General features: G+C 34.0%; 2 protein-coding genes across 9 annotated transcripts in view; one reads left to right on the top strand and one right to left on the bottom strand.

The window, feature by feature from the left end:
* LOC124359151 (protein furry) overlaps positions 1 to 22,027 on the bottom strand; it is a 693,398-nt gene that overhangs the window by 383,775 nt on the left and 287,596 nt on the right. The gene's annotated exons all lie outside the window — the stretch shown is intronic.
* LOC124359168 (FMRFamide receptor-like) overlaps positions 1 to 22,027 on the top strand; it is a 419,981-nt gene that overhangs the window by 249,299 nt on the left and 148,655 nt on the right. For 3 of the 5 annotated variants that reach the window (XM_046811723.1, XM_046811714.1, XM_046811687.1), the window contains exon 1: positions 7,290 to 7,413. The exons of the other annotated variants lie outside the window; for them this stretch is intronic. In XM_046811723.1, coding sequence (XP_046667679.1) covers positions 7,365 to 7,413 — 49 coding nt within the window. In that variant the 5' untranslated portion in view covers positions 7,290 to 7,364. Of the gene's footprint in view, positions 1 to 7,289; positions 7,414 to 22,027 lie in introns of those variants that run through there. 5 annotated transcript variants of the gene reach the window in all.

Consider the following 22,027-nt stretch of genomic DNA (forward strand, 5'->3'; position numbering starts at 1 on the left):
GAATGTCGAGACATGGATATCCAAATGAAAACTCTACATGCCAAAACCGTCTAAACAACAGATCAATACTTTCGGGGACTCGGACTTTGGACTGATCTGGAGAGATTGATGTGAGAGCCGCGTCTGTTACTGATACCCTGCCTAGTCAGGCTTTATTCTGTCCCTATAAAATCCTTCCACTCGAATAAAACGTTCTCCTTCGATTTCTCGGTAACATTTACGCTACCTTAATTTTATCAACAGAAAACAAAATGACCTAACTAACATTTATTAATATAAAATTAATATTGGAAAATTTGTAATCATTTACTAGTGATATTAATTTTAAACCTTTTCAATAGTCCAAGATTCTTCGTTTGAAAATATGTTATAGTAACACTTGTTACAGATGAAAATGCTCAACATTTTGGGTGTGCAACTCGTACAAAAGATACAAGAGATAAAAGTCGTCATTATAAAACTGCTATCTTAATGTAAATACGAAACGGCTACATTTTTTAATATTTACGCTCATGCGATACAACTACAATAGTGTCATTTACATTAACGTAGTTATGTTTTACGCATTACAGTAGTTGCATTATCTAAAATTATAACTTAAGAAAGAAGAATTAAAAGTTAAATAATATATGCCCTAATACATGCCCTATTTAACTTTTAATAATAGCTAGCTACCAAAATACAAGGTAGGACTATACCGCCCCACGTATTGCGGAACATTTGCATGCAAATCTACCAGAAAAGACACACAGGCAGATAGATATACAGACAGAAGAGGAATTTTTCACAACCTTAAAAATAGCTGAGCAAAAAAATATAAAGTTTCAAGTTTACAGTACATTCTCGGTATATTACCCTAACTTATAGGTTTTGCTAACGCTCAGCCAAATTACATGGAGGGACATGCACCATCATCGAACTGTATATACAAGAGCATCGAAGCATCGATCAGTCCATAGGATATACCGAGTCTTACAAACCAATCCACCAATTGTCTCATGTTAAAAATTCATTTGACTCTACTCAGTCTGTTGACAAAATTGTTTATGACTTATTCTACGGTTACCTCGTCGCCATTTTAACACCAATAGAAAAATGATCGCTTACGCTCAAGCCAAATCCCATACAGTGATATGCACCACAATCGTACCCGATGTTCCACTCGATAAAGAAATAATACTTTGCAAAATAAAGGGATTCATAGAAGATTCTACAAGTCAGCTCGTTCTTGAGATATAATGCAGACAAACAGACAGAAATGAGACATGTTTAGCCACTCCAGTGATGTGGGTCACTAAAGCCCATCCAATAATAATGCGTAATAATAAATATTCGCATACGAGCAGCGTATAAATATAATGCTAATATATGAAAGGTTTAGCACGTGGTAAAGAAAACCCCGTAAATAATTCGATTTAAACATCCATACACTTTCGTTACGACAACGACTTGGAGACACGTATACTTTTAAAGTTTTTACTTCTGTTTTATTAACGCTAGAGTGAGATTTGACAACTCACGAATTACATGACAAGTGCGAGATTCCTTCGCTTAATACAAAAGTTTCACATCTAGTTCTTCTGAAAAGGCTTACAGCACTGTATCGTGCTGAAGTACTTTCGTCTAGACCTCTTTAATTTGTTTTAATGTTCAGCAATGCGAACGAATGGCATGTATCCTTTCAATACTCAATACTCATTTTTACTTTTTATTATTTGTTGGTATACAGTAAATATTCTACATCCTTTTCGAAAATGAAAGTTTTCTTAATATTAAAGGTTGTGAAAAAGTCTTTTTCTTTATTTATTAAAGAATAAGAATAAGCATTGTGCATGTATTGTTGCGTATATTGTAACCTAACATAATTAGCACACATTGTGTTTATAACCGCAATTATTTTATTTATTATTATTTTTTATTAAAAGTAACTGAAAAGTTACGAAATATCAAGTGACTGAGTTGAAGAAAAAGGGGTTCCTTTACATTTTTACCAATAAATCTATAGTCATGCACGTTTCGTAACAATATATTATGCGTATATATAATCCACATCTGATTTTTTAGTTAAGCAGTTTCAGAATAAACTCTACATTGTAACAGAAGAAACTCGAAATAAAGTAAATTTGATATCTACAGAAATAAAATTTCCCTGTAACAAATGAAATTAAGATGAATGACTTGAATGCTATAACTAAGTTAAAATTAGCAGAGGCAGTGACATTGGGATAAGAACGTGAAAAGCCTGTGCCATCGATATTAAGGAGCAACTGAGTCGGTGGACTAACTCAATTAGAGGTGACACTGACCACTGTAATTTGGCGAGTCACACTTTACATCCCCTGTGCTTGGAACCAGGAACCACTATTTGATTGCTTCCACCAAACTAATGCTTTGTAACATGGCCCCAATTACAAATATGTGTATTGAATCTAAGTTGTCCTTTCATTTACACTAGCATGTAAGCCAACCGACACAAGCAAAATGTGTTATTACAGTCGCTTTCGTAGTGAAAGCACCTTGCCTAGAAGTTCTCTTTCGTGAACTTTTATATAAATTACTTCTTATTAAACATCTAAAATACAATACACGAAAATATAATGAAGGCATACAAACTCCAAGAGAAGCCTTAGTAAAACATATGTATGGGTAACACACAAAATCCTAATGAGAGCGTGAATAACGTAATTTGTAGACAATAACAAAATTCACTTTGGTGTTTAAGAAACTAATGTTCCTTTTAATGATTACTATATTGTCAAACGTGAAATTAAAAAAAAAAAACATTGTGGATAAACGTTGGACACAACACAGTGCGAGCTTTAAAAATGGCAAAGAAGAACCGAGTTTACTTTTCTAAAAATCTGAGCACACAGATGACAGCACGGCAAGATAAATAAAGCTAGAAAATGAAGAAGAAAATCCAGTTTCCTCCAATAGTGCAGAATTAATTTAAAGATACCAGCTGCTTAAAATAGTAAAATAACTGAGAATACCAGCTTTTTAACTTTTGTCACGATTATTCAAATATTATTTTAATGTTGGTTTTTAAACACCTTTCTCAGGATCCAAAAGCGATAAAACTTTTCCACGTGTATAAACAACCCTTTTATCCTTTTATAATATAAAGATTTTTTATATTATTTCAATCAGAAAGAATTGTGTGCAAGGATTGTATAATCACTTCGGAGTTTCTGTCAACTGACAAGGGAGATAAGGGGGGGTAAGCGAATAACATGCACAAAGCACTATAAATCACAGGCAGCAGTTGACAGAAGCGTGTGCAAGGATTGTATAATCAAACAGGCCTGCGCGGTCACATTGCATAAGAGACCGGGGTTGGTGTCAACTGACAAGGAAGATAAGGGGTAAGCAAATAACATGCACAAAGCACTATAAATCACAGGCAGCAGTTGACAGAAGCGTGTGCAAGGATTGTATAATCAAACAGGCCTGCGCGGTCACATTGCATAAGAGACCGGGGTTGGTGTCAACTGACAAGGAAGATAAGGGGTAAGCCAATAACATGCACAAAGCACTATAAATCACAGGCAGCAGTTGACAGAAGCGTGTGCAAGGATTGTATAATCAAACAGGCCTGCGCGGTCACATTGCATAAGAGATCGGGGTTGGTGTCAACTGACAAGGAAGATAAGGGGTAAGCCAATAACATGCACAAAGCACTATAAATCACAGGCAGCAGTTGACAGAAGCGTGTGCAAGGATTGTATAATCAAACAGGCCTGCGCGGTCACATTGCATAAGAGATCGGGGTTGGTGTCAACTGACAAGGAAGATAAGGGGTAAGCCAATAACATGCACAAAGCACTATAAATCACAGGCAGCAGTTGACAGAAGCGTGTGCAAGGATTGTATAATCAAACAGGCCTGAGCGGTCACATTGCATAAGAGACCGGGGTTGGTGTCAACTGACAAGGAAGATAAGGGGTAAGCAAATAACATGCACAAAGCACTATAAATCACAGGCAGCAGTTGACAGAAGCGTGTGCAAGGATTGTATAATCAAACAGGCCTGCGCGGTCACATTGCATAAGAGACCGGGGTTGGTGTCAACTGACAAGGAAGATAAGGGGTAAGCCAATAACATGCACAAAGCACTATAAATCACAGGCAGCAGTTGACAGAAGCGTGTGCAAGGATTGTATAATCAAACAGGCCTGCGCGGTCACATTGCATAAGAGATCGGGGTTGGTGTCAACTGACAAGGAAGATAAGGGGTAAGCAAATAACATGCAGAAAGCACTATAAATCACAGGAAGCAGTTGACAGAAGCGTGTGCAAGGATTGTATAATCAAACAGGCCTACGCGGTCACATTGCATAAGAGATCGGGGTTGGTGTCAACTGACAAGGAAGATAAGGGATAAGCCAATAACATGCAGAAAGCACTATAAATCACAGGCAGCAGTTGACAGAAGCGTGTGCAAGGATTGTATAATCAAACAGGCCTACGCGGTCACATTGCATAAGAGATCGGGGTTGGTGTCAACTGACAAGGAAGATAAGGGATAAGCCAATAACATGCAGAAAGCACTATAAATCACAGGCAGCAGTTGACAGAAGCGTGTGCAAGGATTGTATAATCAAACAGGCCTACGCGGTCACATTGCATAAGAGATCGGGGTTGGTGTCAACTGACAAGGAAGATAAGGGGTAAGCCAATAACATGCAGAAAGCACTATAAATCACAGGCAGCAGTTGACAGAAGCGTGTGCAAGGATTGTATAATCAAGCAGGCCGTATACCTGTGCGGTCAGACTGCATAAGTGAGTATCAACTGACAAGGGAGACCCTCGGTAGTGATATTGGATAAGGCACATAAACGTGACAGATAGTTCACATCTTGAACCTGCCAAATCTTCGACCGTTATTCATTTACTAACTCCAGAAAATTTATCACTCTGAGATAAAATAATCTAACAGACCGTAATCATTTATCCAAGTTGGGCAGTTTGTCTATTTTATCTGGTTTAGGTATGACAAAGATAGCAAAATAAACTTTGTTAGGGCTATAGATAAAACCAAGGAAGTGTACAATGTCAGTATACAGGATGTAAAATGAGTCCGTACTGCCTTGGTAACTCCCGAACGATCAGAGGCAAATCAATAAAACTGGGTACTCATTACTGCGCCTACAAATCTAATTTTTGAAGCAACTACAAATTTTCATAGGGATTGCCAGAAAGGAATCAGAAGAAAATCTTAAATGAAAGTATAGGTCGAGTAGTACATCAAATTAAAGGTCTTTATCATTAGAGTAAAATGCCACAAATCCGGCATCAAGGGGTTCACTCTTTAAAAAATTACGCTTTTTAAAAATTTGAAATATTTCTTTATAGGTCCTGTTCTAGATGGTTTAATATTCTTTTCTTTGCTCAAGTTATGTAAGTTAAACTTAGAAAATGAATACTAGACTTAAGAAATAGTTTTTAAGGTAGTACATAACCAATGGAGAATGGTCTACAATGAGTTTTTACCGTAACTTTAGCTCAAGATGTACATCATTATAAAGGAGTTTTTAGCAGAGATGCATGCTAAAGGGAAAACCCAGTAAAATAGAAAATTTATATTTTTAGATTGGGCTTTGGACTACACTTGATGTACATCTAACATTACACTTTAAAACAATGTATATCTTGAGCTATGCTTACGTTAAATTTATTACCGAACTCCTTGTAGACCATTGGATTTGCAGAGTCACAACTACCTTAAGAATTATTTCATAAGTCCAGTATTCATTTACGGCATTTGCAGGATTGACGGTATTTTACTCTACTAATAATGACCTTTAAATTGATGTACTACTCGATCTATGCTCTCATTTAAGATTTCCTTCTGACTACTTTCAGGCAATCCTCTTGACATGACAAAATTATGGTAGTTACTTCAAAAAGTAGATTTATTGGTGCAGTAATGATGTACAAAGTTTTATTGCTTTACCTGTAATCGTTCGAGAATTATCAAGGCCGTGCGGGACTTTTTTTATATGTTCTGCTTTTTTATTCCAGAATGCTTTTTGCAATGTTAGTACAAATCGAAGTAACCGTTAGTTTCATTAATGAACTTAAATTTGCCATGGATTTTAAGAAAGTTCAGACCAATTTTACTAACGAATCGTGAGAGTTACTCATTGTAATGATTTTTAGAGACGTGTTAACACGAACAAAGAAAAATTGGGAGATCAAAAAATCTCATATTTGAACAACAATACAATATGAGTTACCTTTGTATAGTTAATTAAGGCCTTGTCGACCTTTATTTAACTGTTGCCAGCACAGGAAGTACCATAGTGGTCAATAATGAAATTAATAAATGTAAAGATTTCTTCGCATTGCAATACTGTATTGCAATGTGTTGTGAAAGTAATAAATTACACTATTATCTATCCGTAATGTGATCGAGACTATTTAGATCTGCCGTAATAATAATAAATAAAAACCACATACACGCACACAGTTAGAATGAGGCGTAAATCTACATTAGAAGTAAGTTTAATACTTTTAATTTTACTAAAATTGTTCACCGTTGAATGAAACTGATATCGTAATAAATACCTTTAAAAACCAATTATTTACCATCCGACAAAAAATGTCACAAGAAATGATAAGATACAAATTTTGATTTGGTAGGAGTTAATTTTTACGTCTTTACATTTATTATTCCGTTGGTTTTCATAATATATTGATTGAAATGTCTAAGTGGATCGCTATTCTAAACAACCCAATTATGTATTTAATTATTATAACGAAGTTATTGATATAGAGAGTATTCCATATTGTATTATACCACAAAATGTTTTAATGTCCTGAACATTGTGGTGGAACCGACACACCCACACCACACACACACAAACAAACACCCACACAGACAGATAGGAGGAAAACCAAGCATGAAGGACCATCAATCATATAAAACTTCTAAAGAATTATCTGATGAAGTTCGTCCTGTCATGCAGGGGTCGAAACAAAAGGACATACCGTAACTATGTCGACTCCTCAAATTACTTCTATATACTTTTATGTTCACATTCACACTCCACATACCCGACCATATATGTCTTGATTACACCTTCGAATGTGTTTACTGTAAGCGTTTTCTTCACCGAATCAGCATAGCCCGGTTGTAACGGGACGCCAAGTTGCAAGTAGCGCACATGATACAATGCGCCATTAAGCAATATTTACCGTGACAATACGGACAAGGATGCCATATAGAGAGAGGTAAACAGCGTATGCGATAAGGACAGCACGCTGACTGTACTGTACACACATGTGCTGACCTTGCACCTGTACTGTGATATCGAGTGTCTAACTGTGATGTGTCCTGTGTGTACCGAGATCGTCGGTCATGTCCTGGGTTACTGGATTACAAACAGGCCGTACAAACAATGGATTAGGTATACTATGTCTCTGTTGTGTGTGATTCGATTAATACATATTTCACCTGGTGCAAATAAGGTTTAAGTTATTGTTACATCATTTTAGGCTCACGTACTTTCATAAGTTTTTTTTATATTTTTAAATGTTAATTAAAAGCAATTCAACGTTTCATACTGGCCTTGTAGTAATGTGTATATAATTCCACAATAAAAATTGTGCCTAGTTTTAGTTGTTACCTGATAATAAATCAAAGTACCTCCCCCGGTAATCCGATCTAAAGGTAACTTTTATTATTACTTTGAAGTACGCATTAGGCAAAATGATTATTGAGAATATTATCCTAAGTACAGTGTACCCGATTGATTTATTTCGGCGACCTTAATACAATAGTTTACTACATATCAAACTGAATCGTTTATTCAATTCATGAGTGCTTACCTCTGAAACAGTTCGTTATGTTTCATTCGATCATTCTTGACCTGCCATTGCTCTTATAACCGATAACACTACTGACTTCTTACTGAAGCACTTAAAATAACATGATACGATCATTAGGGTACAATATAGTGAGTAGGTGAAAACATTTTTAGTATCCGAGGCAAATTTCTATGATTAAAACTGGCGAAGACAGAATTACAAGTCTACAATAATAAACTGTTCCCCTACTCGCTGGATTATACAACTAGACCACGCGCTTGTGGTTTAAATCAGACTCCAGCACTCTATTGATGCGGATACTTCTCCAACTCTTCAAACTTTATATTAAAATCGCCCAGAGAATTCATCAAGGAACGGCGGTTACTGCGTTATAACATGAATAGCAACATCTTACTGAAATTGAAGCTTTCTTTTGTTGGCCTGTACAATTTTATTGTTGATAAACTTTCCTCCCCAAAAACAAGTATATTTTATTCAGCATTCCTGAACACTTTATACACAGGGTGATTCATGAAGTTCTCCCCCCACTTCTACAGCACATTGTACTAGTAAAAATAATGAAAAAAAAATTGTTATATAAACATAGGTCCCGAAAAAACGCTTCGTTAGCGAGTTACAGCTAGCGAAAGATTTCGCCTGAATTCCTGGGTAAAGATTAAAATAAAGCCATACTGAACTTTTGGAAAGGTTAATTAAGTAAGAAATATCGTGGATTCTTATGTATTTTTTACCTGATAAAGCTAATAAAATAGGTTTCAGAACTGTACCTGTAGTAGTTTTTGAGGATTCAGGGTTAAATGCAAAAAATTGGGGCACGAAACAATGTTTTTTTAAGTTTGATGTACAATAACTTTGTTAAATTGGTAATAAATACATAAAATCAACAAACATTAATTGTAGAGAATTTAATTCTGAGAAAATTGATATAATCAAAGTCTAAAATAAAACAGAAATAAGTACCAAAAAATCTATTTTATTCAGTATAATACATTACTAGCTGTAAAGAAATACCGTACGGATTTAGTTAAAATAAAACAAAAACAAAATGTTTGTTCCTTAATGATGAGATAAATTGAGAAAACAAGATTAACTGTTAAATAAATTTGTTTGTAAATAAAAATATCATGTTTTATTACGTTGTTTTTTTTTTTTTTTTTTTATTTAAATTTACATCAAATGTTCGAAAATAAATGAAGAAAACATTTTCCCATTATTGTTTACTAATCATCGAAATGCAGTTTTTTTTTTTTATTAATTTCTAAGTTGGTAACGCACGAATAACAGCTGATCAACAATAGTATTCTGTACTGTTACGTTAGAACTGTGTATTAGTGGTGTTTTGCAAGCTACAGCAGGAGATCAGGTTCTGTGAATCGTGTTATTAAATGTAGTTTTTCTGTGAGTTATAATTCGATTGTTTATTCAGCGAAAAAATGCCTTACTTATTTACATCAGAGGAATACGCTGATATGGTTTTTTATTTTGGGTTAATGTAATGGTAATGCTAGAGCTGCTGTAGAAGAATATGAACTACGTTACCCTAATAGGAGGATTCCAGATACCAAAACAATTTCAGGAACTTTTCGTACTCTTCGGGAAACAGGATCACTACCAAGTACTAGAACCAATTATGAACGAGCTGTCCAACTTGATGATGATATTGTTATTAATGCTGTTCATCGCAGTCCAGGTGTAAGTACATGACGTATTTTCTAGGCGGATAGGAGTTTCGCAGTCCAACGGTGTGGAGGTCACTTAATCGAAACAAATTTTATCCGTTTCATAAACAAAAGGTTCAACATCTACAGCTAGGGGATGGTCCGCTTCGCTTGGAGTTTTGCAACTTTTTGAATATTAATAATCAACTCTACAAGCGTATTTTGTTTTACGGATGAGGCACAAGTCACTCGGGATGGTGTCAATAACTTGCACAATGAACACTCATGGGCAGAAGAAAATCCACATGAGGTAGTGGAACAGAACTTTCAACACCGATTTAGCGTCAATGTCTGGTGTGGCCTTTTGCACAATCGGCTGACTGACTAGACCTTTCATATTACCTGGACGCCTAAATGCTGAGTTCTATTTTGCATTTCCTTCAAGAAGAGTTGCCGCAGCTGTTAGAGAATGTTCCTTTACATCTCAGACAAAATTTGTACTTCCAGCATGACGGAGCACCTCCCCACTTTTCCACGTGCCGTTTCTGCTTACTTAAATCATCAATTTCCTGGACACTGGGATTGGTCGTGGAGGGCCTCACCCTTGGCCACCAAGATCACCAGATCTGTCTCCATTGGATTATTGCATCTGGGGATGGATGAAAGACATTGTATACAAAACAAAAGTGAAATTCTCGTGATGAATTAATTGCCCGTATTATGGATTCGGCTGTGCAGATACAGGGAAGTCCTGAAAAATTAAGAAACGCAACAAAAGCAATACGAAAACGTGCTGCAAAAATGTATTGATAATGATGGCCTCCTTTTCGAACATCTATTATAAAAAGGTGCGTACGGTTGGCCCAACCTGATTAATTTTGCTTAAAACTAGTAATGTATTATACTGAATAAAATAGATTTTTTTGGTACTCTTATGTCTGTTTTATTTTAGACTTTGATTATATCAATTTTTCTCAGAATTAAATTCTCTTCAATTTATGTTTGTTGATTTTATGTATTTAATTACCAATTTAACAAAGTTATTGTACATCAAACTTAAAAAAACATTGTTTCATGCCCCAATTTTTTGCATTTAAACCCTGAATCCCTCAAAAAATACTACAGGTACAGTTCTGAACCTATTTTATTAGCTTAATCAGGTAAAAATACATAAGAATCCACGATATTTCTTACTTTAATTAACCTTTCCAAAAGTTCAGTATGGCTTTATTTTAATCTTTACCCAGGAATTCAGGCGAAATCTTTCGCTAGCTGTAACTCGCTAACGAAGCGTTTTCGGACCTATGTTTATATAACATTTTTTCATTATTTTTACTAGTAAAATGTGCTGTAGAAGAGGGGGGAGAACTTCATGAATCACCCTGTATAAGTATAGTTTATATAATATATGTTTTTACTACATGGAATCGAGTAAAGACTTTTGAAGAATATTTTTATTTGAAAATACTTAAAGCAGTACATTGTCACCGTTTAAGCGGTGTGCCTACTCAGAGCCTAGAATTCCAGTAATTTATTCGAAAAAAAACGATAAAATATTTCTTGTAGGACTCGTCTAAGTACAAGTGCTGTGATAATACAATGAAAACGGATTAACATGCTTTTACGTTAACAAGCTGTCCAACGCGAACATAACAAAATAACAAAATCTCGAATACGCCAAATCATAATCTTACATTGATTTTATATTTTAAGGATTTTTAAATTGAATAATTGGTTATTAAAACATCGTATTTTACAATAAAGGAGTATGATAACACCCAAAGATGACACCTTTTGTTATTCAAATTAAGATAAAGCAAATTATATTTCTAGCGCCAAACTTAGTCTATAATCATATTGTCTCCTCTGAAACTTGAGCCCTCTGTAACTTTGAAACTCTCAAACAAAGCTTAAACGATAAAATTCTTAAAATACTTAAATTAATAGTATGAATTTTCTAAAAGATTTACACTATAAAACGGAATGATAAAAAATTTTAATAGTTGTCAGCTAATTAGCATTACTTATATTATCAGCCGTTCCATGATATTGAGTAGTAACTGTACATTAAATAAGGACAGAAAAACGGAAACTCCTTGGGTTGACGATGTTGGATAACAATTCACCAATTACACATTTAAAAAACATTTAAAAAATATTTCTGAATACTTGAATTTACAAAAAAGATAAATAGTTATTTATCAGAGATGCTTTAGCTTGGAGAAGATATGTTCAATCAATAATAACAGTTTGGTCCTAACAACTATAATACAAATTGCTTTTTGAGATGAACTCAGTTCTTAAAGCTTATAAACTTCAGCACTTAAAAGCTTACTACATAAAGAAATTATAAAAAATTATGGGTTTTAAATAAAACCTAACTTTATATAAATCTTTGCAAAATTATAATTTCAAATCAATTATCATGCTTGTACAATATTAAAAAAATTTATTAAATATTGTTACTAATTAATTGGTGAAATTTCGCAAAATAATATTACGACATATTGACCTTTAACTGAATCATCTCATAATGCAGGATACATAATCAGATACGTTTTGTTTTTCGTAGTAAATATCCAAAACCATCAGAAAAACCACTCACATAACGTTGATACCATATTTACTGTACTAAGTAGCATTGTTCTAACTAGCGATGTAGCTACAGTGTTAGTTACAAGTATTACAGCAGTAAACCTTTCCGCATAGCATACATACTTACTGTTAGTTACAAGTATTACAACAGCAAACCTTTCCGCATAGCATACATACTTACTGTTAGTTACAAGTATTACAACAGCAAACCTTTCCGCATAGCATACATACTTACTGTTAGTTACAAGTATTACAACAGCAAACCTTTCCGCATAGCATACATACTTACTGTTAGTTACAAGTATTACAACAGCAAACCTTTCCGCATAGCATACATACTTACTGTTAGTTACAAGTATTACAACAGCAAACCTTTCCGCATAGCATACATACTTACTGTTAGTTACAAGTATTACAACAGCAAACCTTTCCGCATAGCATACATACTTACTGTTAGTTACAAGTATTACAACAGCAAACCTTTCCGCATAGCATACATACTTACTGTTAGTTACAAGTATTACAACAGCAAACCTTTCCGCATAGCATACATACTTACTGTTAGTTACAAGTATTACAACAGCAAACCTTTCCGCATAGCATACATACTTACTATCATCGAATCATCATTTAAATGGTAAACAGCATATTTTTAGGTAAGGAATTGGTATAGTTGTTTAGTTACTATGTCAGTTACGTTGATTTTATTCTGGTAAATACAAAATAATTGTTAGGAGACAATCGTACCTACTGTATTGAGACTTAAAGAATTGTTGGTGGCGATCTGTAGTTACAGTAGTGGAACTGTAGCCACCGCTAGTGAGAGGGGCGGAACTGGCACCCGGCCAACACACTTGGCAACTCGCACAACCGTACACAATATGGGTTACTTCACGTCTTGTACAACCCGTTACGCTAAATACGTTTGTACAGTTTTATAACTGGTATAGCTGGAAACGTATTGTTCAATTCCAGATGAATAGTAAGTATAAGAAAATTGTCAAAATGAACAACAATAAGAATGTTTGTTATACTCAAAACATCGTAAAAGACGATGTGATGGAATAAATATATTACGTGTAAATTAAAACAGTATTTTATTTTCTTTTCGTCAATAATTTGTGAAACAAACAAATATATATATATATATATAAGATTTTTATATAAATCGGGATAAATGTATGATACTGAAATATTAAAAAAAAATCTGAACAAACAAATCATCCTGAGATTTTATTTTATAATGTAGAACAAACTAATGTCACTGTGATGTTATTTAATAAAGAGGACCAAATTAGTAATGATGAGATATTATTAAATACAGAGGAACAAACTAGTAATACTGAGATCCGTTTTAATAGAAAAACAAACTAGCGATACTGAGATGTTATTTTATAAATTGGAAGAAACTAGTGTTACTGAGACATTACTTAATGGAAAGGAATAAACTAGTGATACTGAGAAGTTATTTTATAAATTGGAACAAACTAGTGATACTGAGACATTACTTAATGGAAAGGAATAAACTAGTGATACTGAGAAGTTATTTTATAAATTGGAACAAACTAGTGATACTGAGATATTACTTAATGGAAAGGAATAAACTACTGATACTGAGATGTTGTTTATGAAAGAGGATCAAACTAGTAATATTAGATCCTATTTAATAGAGGAACCAACAAGCGATACTAAGATGTTATTTAATAAAGAGGATCAAACTAGTGACATGAGATGTTATTTAATAAAGAGGATCAAACTCATGTCATGACACTGAGATGTTACTTTATAAATCACCCAATATTTAATTGTGTTGCACCAGTTTGTCATTGTGTGTTTGTTGAAAACACATCAGCCTTATTGTAAGAGTGGATTATAAATAATTTCGTCATCTTAATGAAATGCCAGAACATTGTTCTATTTAACCTTTTTATGCCCCGTGCCAAAAATGGCTTCGTATAATTAATTTTATTAAAATTTTCGTTTAATTGTTACTTTCTTAACACTAAACATAGAATATGAACACCCGCCACGGCGATGGGACACCTGATATAGCTGCAGGCTTATCAGTAGACATCAATATGAATTCCAAGTCAGTTAAAAATATATATTTAAAACACTATAAAACAAACTTCTACTTTCCTGTACTACTATTAATTCTACTGCTTTAAGAAACCTTCGTAATTATCAACGTACTCAAAAAATAAACTAATTAAGAAAAGCAGTAAACGTTTGTTATTTCCAAGTTTATAATTAGTTAAAGCAACATTTGAGATAACAACATCTTTTAGGCAAAATACGAGCACTAAATAAAATAGTTGGGCTCACTTCTGTTGACATCCCATTAAGCAGAAAGCATTCTACCATTGTAGTCGCTGCCCACGAGAACATTCAAAGCGGGATTGTGTTTCTTTCTTTAAATCTCTCAGTTACTTACTAATGGATTTTAAGTAAAGAATACAACAAAAATTCCAAATTAGTAACTACTCGTAATTGTACACTATAATATGCAATAAAATGTACAGCTACGATATGATGTATTTAATGTAGCTGTTTATTGCGGGCCACCCACCACCGACGGTGATCCGACAACTCCATCTTTTAACTTTTAAAAGTATTCTAAAATGTGCTAATGCTGTTTATCAGATATGGAATATAGGCTATATAGCTAATATAAAATACAAAATGTGTTACACAATTTCAAAAATCTTAAAATGTTAAGGAATATCTAAAAGCACACAAAATATTTTTATACACAGTCTATAAACACCTGAACTAAAAATTATATTATTTTTAAATCATCGCACTCTATATTATAATTCTGTGTAATCCTCCTTTCGCCTGGGCTCAACATACTTCTATAACGTTTATCATAGCACTTCAATATACATTCTCTGTAAAGAGGAAAAGTAGAAGCAATAATTCCATTAAACAACGAGTAATTTACCATTTAAAGTAATATTAAGGGGTATCTTAAATTCAACCCGACGCAAAAAAAATCCTTCCAGCTCAGTTGAACAACTGAAAAGTTGCTAATGTATTCAAACGGGATTTACATGTACTCAATATTTCGTTCTCAAAGTTTCGAAAATGTAATGATTATACCAGAACATTTTAGTGTTTTCACTAAGTTCATAGATAACGGAATTGTGAATATTTTAAAAGTTTAAATGGCCGGCATAATGGAAAGAAATTGCGTACGAAGTTGGCCAATGAACTTTTCTTTAACCTGGGTACATAACTAGCTAAAATGACTGCTTTAAATGCTTTTAAATTACTAAATATTTCATTCTGTTTTATGTTCGCAGACAGTCGTCTGTAAGTAGATGTGACTAAATATGTACTATCTTTCATTTACTTAGTATTTTTAAGTACTGAAGTAGTAAATTAAATATAGACATATTACTGTCGTCAAGAGGCAATGATATTATCAAGTTTTCTCTTTTATCAATCAAGCCTTTTAAATCTAATATTAGCTGATCGACAAACTTGTTTTTATTTTTCGCAATTACTGAGCCCCACCTTTATTCAAGGTATCTTAGCAGTGACAATCAGAAGTAAAGTTGTTACAACAAAACACCAGTTACATAAACAAATCAAATGGTCAACTGAAGTGTACATCCTGACCAAAATAACTGAAGATGAAACATGTACACAACGATCGTAAATAAAGTAACAACAGGTGATCGTATATAGAGAATTTTACGACACTTGAGTGGGTGTCGTCTACAGCTTGTGTCGTAAGTTACTACGAACTCGTATAGCAATAGTTTACGGCTATCGTTATTCGATAACATTGCGTACTGTTGCGATTTTCTATATGGCCGCCTTTAAAAACTGAGAAAAGGAACCAGAGAAATTGATGAGGCAACGGGTAAAATTGAAAAGTATACATAGATAGTTTCTCCACTATTCTTAAGCATATATTTAACAATATGTGAACATGATAGTACATAATCTTATACCTACCATTTAGAATGTTATAAGTTTTATACTTTTAATTTCTATACAGTTAAGAATTCAAAAATATAAATGTCATAAATATATGTGAGCCAAATATTCTAATTCGTATAAATATGGAGTATCGAAGTTACGTTTGTTGATATTACTTTTTTAAGTAAAGCGTGTTACACTTGTAAATAAATTAAATTTTATTAATCTTCTCCTCGAGCTTAAAACCTTAACTTACTCTGGTCAAGTATATTGGACGTTATTTAACCAAATACGAGTACGGATAAACTTTCTCTGGTCGTATAGAATAGAATGCACACTCTCTCAACTTTGAAAATCAACTCTTTGCAAGTAATTTGAAATTCAATGTTAAGTTATTCTGCCTCTTTAACTAACTGTTCGGTCTCGGTCTGTTCTTGCATTGCCATGCAGAGGGAACATTGAACTATACACTTCCAAATAAATACTAATGATAACAATGTGAAATACAATCCTTTCTGACCTTCGAGGATATGTCATATATTTTTATTATAAACAATATGAATAATGGCTGAGAACGTTCTTAGCACAAAAAGACTCTAGCAGTTAGCAAAATCTACATATATAACAATAATATGAAGATTATTGTTTATCATGGTTAAAAATTAATTGAAATATTTAAAAACCAACAGAATCATTTTTTGTGTTGATGACCAAACCAATAGTACTACAGTATTTTGAGTTAGAGTCAGGTGGGTGTGAAACGGCCTTGGTATGATTTAATTATATTTTTATAGTTTGACTTATAAACGTCAAACTTGGACAACTCAGGATGTCCCACGAATCGGCATAATATAAAACATACTATAATAGCAATAATAAGATTTATAACATTCCTGTAATTTGAAAAGTATGATAATATGGGGCTTTCAGTTTCACAAAAGTAGGAAAATGTATTGCAAATTTTATTACAAGTTAGTTTACATAAACAAATATGTGACAATATTAAAGTTAATATCATACCACTTTCCAACAACCGGTTTGCAATTTTTTATTTTGAAATCTTTACAAGGAGAATATCAGAACAGTTATAAGCATATTCCAGCCACATATCCGTATTTGATTAGTTTATTTTGTGAAATAATCACGAAAGAAGAGTGCACAAAGCAATACATCAGATAAAGAATATAACACTAAACAATAACTCAGTGCTTCTCTACGATACATCTACTTGCAGAATATTGAATAACTAGCAACAAAACACTTTTATATGTCTGCCCAAATGTGCTAAAAAGCTACTAGTAGGATAATTGCTAAGGTATAATTACGTCCAAATAAATCATTAAACAGACGACATCAGAAAATGTATCCAAATATGTAATAAAATAAAAACTATTTTATATTTCGCCTACATAAAACAATAACCTATAAAAAAGTAGCACAAACAATAATTATACTGGCAATAATGTTCTAATTCAATATTTACCTTCCAATTGGTGGGGTTACTATTTTTTTTATATTAATCTTAGATGAAAATATATACAAAAAATTAAAGAACATTGTGCCTATACAATTTTGGTCTCATGCAATACATATCTACTAAACCTAAGTCTCAAGCACTTGTAGAAAATCTTGTCTATTGTTACAAAATACGGAAACAAACGTTTGAGAGCAATGGCCCGGAACGACAATAAAATATACATTTATCGGTTGAAAAGATTTACTGCATATCGTAACACAATGGATTCTGGATATTCGTCAAAACCTAATGCGAAAACTTGGAGACATAACAAACGTGTCACTAGGTAAGTAAAAACAAGGACAACTTCTGGGTATATTAACAGATCGTTCACATGAACGCAGAGGATAAAATACTGTAAGCTAACTTTAACATCTAGTAGTCAAAAGACAAAAATATCTTTTCAACATTATCAGAAAAATGTGCGGACATTAAAACTCAAAGTATTAAATTGGGGGTGAAAATAATGTACGGACGTTTATTGGTAAAACGTATCATTTTATCAATGTATCCAACTCGCACGCAGCGCCCCTAGCAGCACTGATGATTACGTTGTTTCGCCAATATCAGTCTTGTATTACATATGGAGTATTGTAATTCAGCATATGAAATACTGTATTTGAGCATTCATCATTTAATCAATGTTCTCGGCATACATCGAGCCCCTTGCAGCACTGATGATTACGTTGTTTCGCCAATATCAGTCTTGTATTACATATGGAGTATTGTAATTCAGCATATGAAATACTGTATTTGAGCATTCATCATTTAATCAATGTTCTCGGCATACATCAAGCTCCTTGCAACACTGATGATTAAGTTGTTTCGCCAATATCAGTCTTGTATTACATATGAAGTATTGTAATTCAGCATATGAAATACTGTATTTGAGCATTCATCATTTAATCAATGTTCTCGGCATACATCGAGCCCCTTGCAACACTGATGATTAAGTTGTTTCGTCAATATCAGTCTTGTATTACATATGAAGTATTGTAATTCAGCATATGAAATACTGTATTTGAGCATTCATCATTTAATCAATGTTCTCGGCATACATCGAGCCCCTTGCAGCACTGATGATTAAGTTGTTTCGTCAATATCAGTCTTGTATTACATATGAAGTATTGTAATTCAGCATATGAAATACTGTATTTGAGCATTCATCATTTAATCAATGTTCTCGGCATACATCAAGCTCCTTGCAACACTGATGATTAAGTTGTTTCGCCAATATCAGTCTTGTATTACATATGAAGTATTGTAATTCAGCATATGAAATACTGTATTTGAGCATTCATCATTTAATCAATGTTCTCGGCATACATCGAGCTCCTTGCAACACTGGTGATTAAGTTGTTTCGCCAATATCAGTCTTGTATTACATATGAAGTATTGTAATTCAGCATATGAAATACTGTATTTCAGGATATGAAATATATTTCGCCAATATCATTCTTGTATTACATATGAAGTGTTATATTTCAGCATTCAGCATTTTATCAATGTATCGTCATACATAGCGCCCCTTGCAACACTGATGATTACGTTGTTTCGCCAACATCATTCTTGTATTACATATGAAGTGTTGTATTTCAGCATTTAGCATTTTATCAATGTACCGTCATACATAGCGCCCCTTGCAACACTGATGATTACGTTGTTTCGCCAACATCATTCTTGTATTACATATGAAGTGTTGTATTTCAGCATTTAGCATTTTATCAATGTATCGTCATACATAGCGCCCCTTGCAACACTGATGATTACGTTGTTTCGCCAACATCATTCTTGTATTACATATGAAGTGTTGTATTTCAGCATTTAGCATTTTATCAATGTACCGTCATACATAGCGCCCCTTGCAACACTGATGATTACGTTGTTTCGCCAACATCATTCTTGTATTACATATGAAGTGTTGTATTTCAGCATTCAGCATTTTATCAATGTACCGTCATACATAGCGCCCCTTGCAACACTGATGATTACGTTGTTTCGCCAACATCATTCTTGTATTACATATGAAGTGTTGTATTTCAGCATTCAGCATTTTATCAATGTACCGTCATACATAGCGCCCCTGAATCACTGATGATTACGTTGTTCCACCAATATCACTCTTATATTGCATATGTAGTACTGTTTTGAGCATTCTTCCATTTCTTCATTATATAACTTACGCAGTTCTAACAATCACTACACAAAGAAAACGTGTAAATATAGAAGTGTAATTTTGTAAACTCCATATTTAAAGTAATTCTTATATAATCGGTGAGAATATCCAGAATTGTAACCGTGTAAACACCTCTACAGTCACTGCCGCAGACAATCACGAACAGATACAGTGTTATCAAGTGTAATTGCAGTGTTGGCCTTGTCGCTGCGGACATCAACGCATCGGAGCCAAGTAACATTGATACACTATTTATTCCGTCTCGAGAAAATAGTAATGCTAATTTCACTTTTGCCACTACAATTGCATTAAAACGTGTTTATTGTCTATCTTAAACCGTTACAAAGGTTTTAAAAAAATTTACGGATACAATACACGCAGGATTTAGATGAATACTGGATTATAATATTTATTTTCATATTCGATGTTGTGTAAATAGGTCTCCAGTAAACAATATGTCATTCATGGACTTCTGGCATGGAACGTACTGACCTATTTTTAGTGCTCGTTCAAAAGAAAGACTTTTGATCAAAATTCCTTGAGGAAACAACGCACTCAGACCTTTTAGATTGTATTATATTTATTTACGTTTCATACATGTATAGAAATAACACTTTTGTTTTGTTTTGTTTTTTTTTGTATGAATGTATCCTTAAAGAATTATAGATAAAAAATAGTGTTTTCTATTCTAGGTAAAAAAAGACATTAGTGAATACAGGTGACAAAATCCTTATTTCGTATTACAATAACAAGTAAAGAATGGTTTCAATTTAACACGATAATCGACTAAAAGAATAAAACTAGGAAGCAGAATATATAATGTTTTCAACTGTTTTGGTTATAATGTTGTCACCAGTTATCATTAACTTATTTCTAATTTATTGTTGATTTATTATATAATATTTACAATATTAGTACTTATTATTATGCTTGTATTGATCAGTGGTTACGTTTGGATTGGTACGTTACTTGGATACTACGATTAGCACTAAACCAGTCCAACTTGTTAGCTGACAGACTAATAACTCGACAGAAACGAAGCCCATCACTCTCACACCGCCGACACCTGTAACTAAGACTTACCGAGACACGGAATCACATTAACACCGGAGGCCGTACGTTCCATTCATTCTCTTCACTCTTAATTGTTCATTAAATGTCCTACTTCTTAACGTGTACAAGTTAACACAAACGAAGCCCATCACTCTCCCACCGCTGACACCTCTAACTAAGACAGACCGAGACACGGAATCACATTAACACCGGAGGCCGTACGTTCCATTCATTCTCTTCACTCTTAATTGTTCATTAAATGTCCTACTTCTTACCGTGTAGAAGTTAACATAAACGAAGCCCATCACACTCTCCCACCGCTGACACCTCTAACTAAGACAGACCGAGACACGGAATCACATTAACACCGGAGGCCGTAAGTTCCATTCATTCTCTTCACTCTTAATTGTTCATTAAATGTCCTACTTCTTAACGTGTAGAAGTTAACACAAACTAAGCCCATCACTCTCTCACCGCTGACACCTCTAACTAAGACAGAACGAGACACGGAATCATATTAACACCGGAGGCCGTACGTTCCATTCATACTCTTCACTCTTAATTGTTCATTAAATGTCCTACTTCTTAACGTGTACAAGTTAACACAAACGAAGCCCATCACTCTCCCACCGCTGACACCTCTAACTAAGACAGACCGAGACACGGAATCACATTAACACCGGAGGCCGTACGTTCCATTCATTCTCTTCACTCTTAATTGTTCATTAAATGTCCTACTTCTTAACGTGTACAAGTTAACACAAACGAAGCCCATCACTCTCCCACCGTTGACACCTCTAACTAAGACAGACCAAGACACGGAATCACATTAAAACCGGGGGCCGTACGTTCCATTCATTCTCTTCACTCTTAATTGTTCATTAAATGTCCTACTTCTTAACGTGTAGAAGTTAACACAAACTAAGCCCATCACTCACTCACCGCTGACACCTCTAACTAAGACAGAACGAGACACGGAATCACATTAACACCGGAGGCCGTACGTTCCGTTCATTCTCTTCACTCTTAATTGTTCATTAAATGTCCTACTTCTTAACGTGTACAAGTTAACACAAACGAAGCCCATCACTCTCACACCGCTGATACCTCTAACTAAGACGGACCGAGACACGGAATCACATTAACACCGGAGGCCGTACGTTTCATTCATTCTCTTCACTCTTTAATTGTTCATTAAATGTCCTACTTCTTAACGTGTAGAAGTTAACACAAACAAGCCCATCACTCTCTCACCGCTGACACCT

Source organism: Homalodisca vitripennis, chromosome 1 (assembly GCF_021130785.1).
Source record: "Homalodisca vitripennis isolate AUS2020 chromosome 1, UT_GWSS_2.1, whole genome shotgun sequence".
NCBI lineage: Eukaryota > Metazoa > Arthropoda > Insecta > Hemiptera > Cicadellidae > Homalodisca > Homalodisca vitripennis.